A 9330-nucleotide genomic window follows, 5' to 3' on the forward strand; every position below is an offset into this window, starting at 1 on the left:
AAATATACATGGCATATACATGTGTGTGTGAATACATGTATATGTGTACCATATATGTGGTATATATACACATATGTATATATATATGGTAGATATATGTGATATATATGATCTATGCCATTATACTATATACATACATATACATATGTATATACAGACACACACACATATAATGTGGGGAGAGAAAAGGAGACTGAAATGTGAGCAGCAAGAAGCACATGCTAGGTGTTTAATAGACATAAATCTTTCCAGGCTGGTGGTACTGCCTATCTGTAATCCTAGAACTTGGAAGGCTGAGGTAGAGAGATCAAGAGTTTGAGGCTAGATGTGACTATATGGGGAGATTCAATCTCCAAAGTCCAAAACTAAACAAATCAAGTAAAATAAGCAAAAGCCCTTAAATGCACTCAGAAACAAACAACAGAAACCAGTGTAAGCAATAAGCTGTCATCTATTGTGGCACTTACCATTCCTTACTCTTTCTGTCAATCTCTCAATCATGCCTTTGTACATTTGTTCTTTCCATAACAGTCCATTGACCCTTAGGTCAATATCCTAGGGCAATTTTGTAGAATAAAGATAACAGAGGGGTGGGATTCACAGTCTGTGTGAAGTAAGCAGACACACGGTTTGGCTACTTGTGTGTTAATGCCCTCTCTTGCTTGCCATTAAGTTTTTTTTTCTGGTGAGAACTCGTGTTAGTAGCTATTGCATCTGAAATCCTGCTTAATTCTAGTAGGAGTTGGGTCAGAACCATTTAAACAGATATTGGAAATGACCTTGTTCATGTGCAACTGGTGGGGTTGGTAACTGATACTCCAAAAAGCTAGGCTTCTTCTTTGGTTCCCATGTTGAGTGAGAATGGAGATACACACGTGCATGTTCATTGTGGGTTGCCAGTACATTCTAAACTGAGGAATAGCATCAGGGAGTAGGAGCTTCCGCCTTAGACACCTTCCCCATGGGATGGAGTAGTGAGCCTTTGGTATTATCATTGAGAGTGACAGGTGCTATGCTGTCCTGCCTCACGTGGTGAGCGAGCCTAAGAGAGTAGGTACAGACTGCTGAGGACTCAGTCTTTCCTTAGGTGACTCTGTAGATGCACTCTGTTCCAGAATATATAAAGAAATTCTGGATGAGCTTAGCTAAACTCACTATACTGGCCAGGACAGGTTTAGCTATACATAGTCCCAACAGTTTTATCATGATGGGCAGGCATGGTGGCTGACTTCTGCTGCACAGTTTTAAGTATTGTCTGATTTTCTGAGTCCTGACTCTAATGCTAATCTTACAGTAGCCTAGAAATCAAACAGACTTGAGCGGGACCTTCTTATGGGAGTCTCATGCCCTGTCTGCTCAGAAGCATGGGAGCTTATATGAATAGCTTTAATAATACCCATCTTCCTTATTACTGTGCGTGCATGTGTATGTACATAAGTACTTAAGAACTGAGTAGTCAGCTGGAAAAGCTTACATAGAGTTCTTTTGAAGAAATGGATTCTCATCGAAGCCTCAGTTTTGCTTCTAGCTATGTGTTTAACTTACAAGGCAGCAGCACAAGGCAGATCATCAGTCCATCAGTTGTCCTTTGGAGAGTGACAGGCAAGGAGGTACAAGTAGTCACACTAGGGATGAGGAGGGAAATTCCACACATCATGGAGAACCACATCTCATCTTTCATTTAATTTGTTTGAAGAAATTCTAAGGTTCCATCCACCTGTTATATATAAAACCTTTAGGTGGTTTCAGTGACCCTGCCTTCTCCTGGTTGAAAATGTCTGTAAAAAGAGCTACCATTTTTCTGTTCTGGGAAGGGAGACTAGATCTTGTCTGGTAGGCACTGAGGTTGGGCAGAAGCTGAAGTTGGCTCTCTGAGTCTTCATGTCTGCCAAGAAGCCTTCCAGTGTACTAAAAGAGACTCTGGCAAGGTGTGCTGCCAGGGTCCAGCCCCAACACAGGATCGGGGTTCTCAACTGGAAGCAGGGATATCTGGAAGGCTCGTAAGAAAACACACAGGCAACTTTTTTGGGTATAAACTGACAGGCAAGTTTCAAGGCTTCAGGTTGCATTTTCTCTGTTTCTCTGTCTCTGTCTCTGTCTCTCTGTCTCTGTCTCTGTCCCTCTGTCTCTGTCTGTCTCCGTGTCTCTGAGTCTCTGTGTCTCTCTCTGTCTCTCTCTGTCTGTCTCTGTCTCTGTCTCTGTCTCTCTCTTTTTCTCTCTCTTGCTTGCAGCTTGAGACAGTGCACACTTTGGCTCCCTCCTTGGGCTAGAGGTTGCACTCTTGTGTACTCCTTTCTTGCACTCACACACCTCACACACACACACACCGCACACACACCACAACACCTCACACACACCTCACACACACACACCACACACACCACAACAACTCACACACACCTCACACACACATACACACACCACACACCACACACCACAACACCTTACACATACACCTCACACATACATACCACACACACACCACAACACCTCACACACACCTCAAATACATCACACATCTCCCTTTCGCTCTCACACACACTCCCTCACCTTTAACTTGCTCCAGTCTTTTATTGTTACTCCAAAACAAACAAACAAACAAACAAACAAACAAACAAACAAACAAAAAACCCAGGTAGACAGAAAGACATTGTATAATCATTACCAAATGTGTCAAGTTCAAAAGAATGATCACATCTCACAAAGAATTAAGAATTATGATTGTTCCCCAAAGTTTCAAGCTTCCTCTATTCCCAAGTCTGGGCCCAAAATAATACTTTCAAACTTAACATTATTTAAACTTTAATTTTTAACTCATTATACTTTATAGATCAGAGCTCCGAGGTCAGCAACATTCGGTTTCCCGTGAGGCTGTAAGGATAAATGACATGGACAAAGCTGCCAGGCAGGGGCCAGAAAGAGTCAAGTTAACCCTTACCGCAGCAGTTCCGCTAGCTTTCTGCTTGTGCACATTGCACACAATGACTCTATAGCCTTTTCCTTCCTGAATTAAAGCATCCCACATTTGTGTTCCCTTATTCCATTTGATTATGTCTCTTATACTAATGATTTTCATAGTTCCAGTACATTTCTTCACTTTCTGGTATGGACCCTGTATGACTCTAGCAGTACATGGCTCTGTTTCATTTTTTCTCTTTTACCAATTTCTTCAAACTTTCTTTGTAAGTCAAACATTAATCTGGAACTACCATTGTGCAGTTATTACATTGTTTCCAAGATGAGAACACACAGCATGCACCTGGGTCGTTAGGGCTGTGCTGTGTCCCTCTGCCTCAATTTTAATTGTTTAAGAATCATTACATCAAGGAACATCTAGTTTCACAGAATTCACCAGAGCAGAAGGAGAAGTAGGAAAGTCAGATATAATAGAATTATGCACACCAAAGCCAACTGAAAAGCAGTCATGCACAAATGAAATCTATACAGCCATTGTCCAGGGCTAAGGTTAGGAGAAATGGGAACAACTTTTTGACAAACAAGCTGCCTGCGAGCTTCTGAGATGTCTCCATCCAGGCCAGCTGCAGTTCCTTATTTCTGATGGCGGGTCCCCTGGAGGTAGGTGTCTCCTGCTTTTTAGTGTCCCAGAGGTCATCTATGTCATGATATGCTGTCCCCAGCTGTGTGCTTCCTAGTGTTACTGTGTTGTACCATGAATGTCAAGTAACAAAAATAGGCAGGTTTTAGGAAACTATATCTCCCATAGTTCCTCATTAAGTCAGTTTACAAAAGATACACTGGATGGACAACAAAATCAGTTATTTTTGTCAGCTTCTTATTTTCTGTTATGAAAAATCTAAGATACTCAACTTTTGGACAAAATATGATAAAATGGAACAACACACACAGACAGACAGACAGACACACATACACACACGTTGACCTTTTCTGTTATTTGTCTTATGACTAGTTTCTCTTAAGCTTCAGACTCACTCATAGAATGTAGTAGCAGTCCAAAATGTTTGTAATTAATTTTTTTATGTGTATGAGCATTTTTCCTGAATATGTATCTGTGTACCATGTGCATGTGGTGTCTGAGGAGGACAGAAGAGACCTTCAGATCCTCTGGAACTGGAGCTGCAAATGGTTGTCATCTGCCATGTGGTGCTGGGAATTGAACTCTGGTCCTTGACAGGAACAACCAACAGCCAGTGCTCCTGACTGCGAAGCTGTCTCTCCAGCCCTGAATGTTTTACAAGAGGCAGCACTCTTATATCATTAAAAATGGGTTTTAGTGAAGGCAAAGCTTGTGCAACCTGGGCCCCTGCACCCAACCAGTGGTTTAAACAGTAGTTCAGAAGGGCAGGGAAAGGGTGCCAGCCATGCCCTGCCCTGCCCTGCCCTGCCCTGCCCTGCCCAGCCTGCACTGCAAGGGCTGTTGTATAATCCTTACAGCACATATGAGGAAGGGATTATTATTTCTAACCCAACAGGCTCAGGCTTTCTTCTTCTTCAGTGGTGGGAATTGGACACAGGTCTCAGACAAATGACCCGGCCATAGTCATAGTTACGAAATGAATCTAGAACTCTCCAACCCCAAGACTGAGGCCTCTGTCTAGATGTCATAGGCTTGTGCTCATAGCTAGCAGTGCATTGCCGGAGAGCCTCAAAGACCCATTGTGCATCTTTCTACACATTCACTTCTATAAAATGCTAAACATTGTATACAATGTCATTTTGTAAGACATGAAGTTAAATGCGGTATGGTGCAAAATGTAGGATTCGAATGATCTTAAATTTAATTTAGATGTGAAATTCCTGAAAGCTATCTTTGAGGTAGGCTGCTTCCTGCTTAAGTCCCCAGGGTTTTGAAAGTTCCTTCATGCAGCTGAGTTCCTTAAGTAGGGAAATTTAAGAAAACTTAAGCTACAGAACTACTTAATATTTGCTTAGGTCCAAGAATCTAAGGCAACACTGAAACAGTGTCTGGTTATGATCTATGGAATTAGGTAACTCAAATCACAAAATGATTTATACTTTATCTTACAGAAGGCCATTATTGAAAACCGTGCTCTATGGACAGCGGTCAAGAGATGTTTTGGTTATCATTCAAAAAGCCAGTATCGGGTATGGCAGAGGAACCTGGCGACTGATTCAAGCTGGCCCCCCCTAAACCAAACCTCCTACTCTGACATGCAGGGGGTGTCCTACAGCAACCCTGTGTTTGAGAGCAACGAGGAGCAACTCTGAAGGAAATCGATATCTAAGCACTCGTCAAACTGAAGAGAAAAAGAGCCCGCTTCAGAGACTCTCAACGCCATCAGGTGGAGATGGGGACTAAACTCCCAGCTCTGGTGACAAAGCTAAATTGGCTCAAGCGGAGTCTATGGAGAACAATGTCCCTAGAAGGTGACTTTCCTCTTGGCTTCTGATGCACTGATGACACCCATTGAACTAAGAATGAAGCAAGGGTTGCCATGAGCCAAAAGATGGGCAGGTATCAGGAGGAGAGCATATCTTCTTAGAATAATTCTTTCTCAAAAAATAAAAATGAAATGAGGGAAGGCCATACAGTGTGTTTATTCATACGGTTGTAGCACGTTAAGGGTTGGTTTTGAATCATTGCTTGGTGGGAAAACTAACACAAGGGACATGTCCTCTAGTCTCCTCCACCTGGTTTCAGATTCATGCCTCCCTTCTCCTTCTGGTCTTGCTCTGCATATTTGCTGCAAGGACATGTCCCCCTCCCCCCCCCTCAGTGCCTTAACATACTAGAGCTCTTCTCTTGCTTCAGGACTCTGGAACAGCTGTCCCCAGGGTGATGATCATTGCAGAATGATGACTCTTCCATTAAAACACAGGGACTCTATGTCCACCAGAGCCGGGAAAGGAAAGGCTGGAGACAATGGTGTGTGTGTGTGTGTGTGTGTGTGTGTGTGTGTGTGTGTGTGTGTGTTTCACCCTCAAAGCAGCATCTATCTCCACTCCTGCTCTCACCCCCGTTAGCAGAGCTTTGGCCCAGGAGCTGAGAAGTGTGCAGTCTCTTATATCTAAGGTTCAGTAAGACCTATAGACCCCTGCTTAGAAGGGCCTCACACTTGTTCAATACTGTGCTGTTTCTGGTTTGTAAATTTTGGGGCAATATTTCCCCTATTTTCAGGCCCCACAGTGTTTGTTATACATGTATAGATTTTATTCTAGGGCCACAGTAGAAGGGTATCAAAGAGCCTAAGTATTGCTTGCTCCTGTGACTTTTATGTTTTAGGAGTTCCTTAACTTGTACCCTGCTCTGTTCTTTTGGGAATTCTTCTTGTGTGCTTTGCATTATATGCTGTCATTGAGCAAAGTCTTTATGCCACCTGTATGTAATTCTTGCTCAAAACTGACTTACTTCTAGAAAACATGTTTTACCACTACAGACAACTGGATTATGTTGGATTGTCTCAGCATAGAAAACACACGGGTTTCACACAGGCCTGTGGGTAACACTGAGCTTCAGGGAAACATCTACACATAGTTTTTTTTAATTTAAAAATTATTCTCAAACAATGTATTTTGATCTTCTCCCCATTGTGTCCAACTCCTTTTAGATCTTTCCTACTTCTAGACTCTTCCAACTTTCTCTCTCTCTCTCTCTCTCTCTCTCTCTCTCTCTCTCTCTCTCTCTCAAAGGCAAAGTAAAGAAACAAACAAAAATAGCAAAACAAAACAAAAAAAGCAAAACCATAGTGGCCTGGAGGGACACACCTTTAATTTCAGCATTAGGGAGACAGAGGGTGAAAGATCTCTGTGAGTTCAAGGTCAGTCTGATAGATACAGCACATGTCGAATTGTAAAGTAAAACAAAATTTCTATTATAAATGTTGTGGAGTATCCACTAGAGAAAACTCTTGGACATGGGTTTAAGCCAATAAAAGTCTTCATTAGCCAGCCGGTGAGTACACTACTGTTTAGGTCCTCAATATAGCACTGAGCATTCTTCAGGATGAGCTTTTAAGCACAAAAAATGTAACCTGGGTTGAAGACACCTCAATCAACAAGAACAGTTAGCTAGAAGCAGAACTACAGAAGCAGAGAAAAGCAAGGTTAGAACATTTAGAGGCTTTGGTGGATTAGATGTTTGTTTTCATTTTGGCTGGTAGTGTAGTCTGAGGTGCTGAGCTTTACAGCCTGAATGGCACTCCCATCATGGAGTCAGTTGTGTTAAGGTCTGGGGACCCTGTTACAATAAACAGGAAATCCTAAATGACTACTGTGAATAGGGTGAACATCTTGGCCCAGGTCTTCACTGTTTACCAGTAGCAGCTAAAAGCACTCCTCCCTCACAGCTCTTGGTTGGGTTTGGGACTGCCTGAATGCAGCTGTTGCATGTCTGCTAGCCAGAGGACACCTTGTTGTGTCTACTCTCTGAACAGGACATGTAGAAAAACCCTGGGCTATGGTCTCACAATCATCCTTAATATAGGAGGAAATATTTTATTTTGCTTCTCCACTGATATGGCAGCTCTGACAGTCTTTCAAAAATTGGCAGCGTTTCTTCATGTTCCACAAAGAGAAGATTTTGGGTGAGTGTCTCTGGAGGAGGTCTACAGTGTAATCATGAAGAACACACGGACAATTCAGGCTTAGGTGATTTCACTGCCAAGGACTTTCCCTCCCACTATCTGGCTAAGTTTGTAGAGTTCTGGGACTCCACAAGAAGGGCTTACCATCCCTACTACACAGGTGATAAGAGAAGACCCAGCCCTCAAAGAGATCTCAGTGTTAAGCTACACTCTGTCACTAAGAGGCTCCTAGTTCAAGACCCTGGTAGGGCAGGGTGCTCAGCATGACCTCACTGACAGGCAGAAAGTTTGCTGGTTGAAGTCATAACAGACCTCAGTTCAAATAAAAGCCAGGCATACTGCCAGCCCCAAGCTAGGTGCGTATATAAAATAAAAGTAAAGAATAAGCATCTGTTTGTCTTTCTGAACTTTGAGTTTCTTTTTTTCGCCTTGGCCCTCAGAGGTTCCATGGGAAGGAATTTACAAATAGCCAACACAGCTGGATGAGAGGCTGGCTCTCCACCAGCTATTAAAAGTCGCTGTCAAAGGGACTCGATTTGAAGACTATTTTGGGGCATCTTAGAAACATTGAATAAAAGAGGAAGGTAAGGTCATCCTGAAGAGAGTAGAGCCGCTCAAGTAGGAGAGCTGAACTCAAGTGTTTGAAGAGTTATTACCCAGGGGAAGGACATGGCTGTGCTGAACAGGCAGATGAAGAGGAGGGGGTGAAGGACACATGGGGACAACTTCAGACTAATGGTGACCACCGCCCTCAGGGCCAGCACACAGCCTGTACTCCATGACATCAGAGATGTGAGGGCCTTTCTCAAGAGCGAAAAGGGAAGGAAGTGTAGTGTCAGCCAGCTACAAAATCTCTCTCAGGCTCTCTCAGGCTCGGCATCCTTGATGTATCTCCCTTACGCTACCTGTGCATTGAGCAGGCAGAAGATCTGGGTTGGAGGTGGGGCAGTAAAAATATGGGCAAGTGGTCTGAACGTGAATGGGGCTCTTCCTGCCACCAATACACTTTCCTGACCAAGACTTCGAGGAAAACAAGGAATTTAACCACAGGACATAAATTATTCGAGGGCTTTCCTGTACTTGCAGAGAAGCGTTCTCCTGCCTACACACACAAGTCTGAGATGAACTAGGACCCCACATTGTCCCGGTGTGCACACAGAAGTGTGCATGCACGTGTTGGCCTATGTGGTGATGGGAAGGTGATAATTAGCTCAAAGCTTTGCATTTAGTGTGTGCCGTCATAAGTCGTCTGTAAGGAAGATGAGAAAAACCTATAAGGTTTTGCTAAAGTCTCTCTCTCTCTCTCTCTCTCTCTCTCTCTCTCTCTCTCTCTCTGTTTCTGTCTCCATTTCTCTGTCTCTTTCTCGGCTTTCACTCTTCCTAACCAATAGATATGATTCACTCCAATATGCCAAATCAGCAAACATCCTTCGCAAAACTCCAGGTAGTCCTAAAGCCACAGATGAGATCGCTTTCTTCTTTATGTAGAGAATGTGAGCTTTACAGTATTTATTCTCTTGTTTAAATCTCGTAGCCTTCTTTGGAGAAAAGCTAGGTGAAGTCTTCTATCTTCCTCCTTTCAGGGAGGTGTCAGACACTCTCACAGTCTCAGGAATATGGCCAAGGACACACAGCCAGGGGTAGAGGGCTGGACTCAGACCCAGTTCCTCTATCACTAGGCTCCCCCGCTGTGTGCTTCTTTAATGTTGTTTTCTTCATGATGAAGAGTTTGCAGTACTGAAAAGTGCCACGGCAACTATCCAATAAGGTTGCCACGGTGAGTATAATTTCCTCCAGGAAGAGGTTT

At 43.2% G+C, this 9330-nt stretch overlaps 1 protein-coding gene across 4 annotated transcripts in view; it reads left to right on the top strand.

Annotated features, from left to right (window-relative positions):
• Nucleotides 1–5527, top strand: part of Atp13a4 (ATPase 13A4) — a 139151-nt gene extending 133624 nt beyond the window's left edge. For all 4 annotated transcript variants that reach the window (XR_015632658.1, XM_087575804.1, XM_087575805.1 and 1 more), the window contains 1 exon segment: nucleotides 5008–5527. Coding sequence is in view for 3 of the 4 variants with exons in the window: in XM_087575804.1 (XP_087431930.1) it covers nucleotides 5008–5208 (201 nt within the window). In the remaining variant the exon portion in view is untranslated.
• The last annotated feature ends 3803 nt before the right edge of the window (nucleotides 5528–9330 follow it).

The sequence above is a fragment of the Rattus norvegicus genome, chromosome 11 (genome assembly GCF_021556685.1).
Source record: "Rattus norvegicus strain SHRSP/BbbUtx chromosome 11, alternate assembly SHRSP_T2T, whole genome shotgun sequence".
Classification (NCBI taxonomy): domain Eukaryota; kingdom Metazoa; phylum Chordata; class Mammalia; order Rodentia; family Muridae; genus Rattus; species Rattus norvegicus.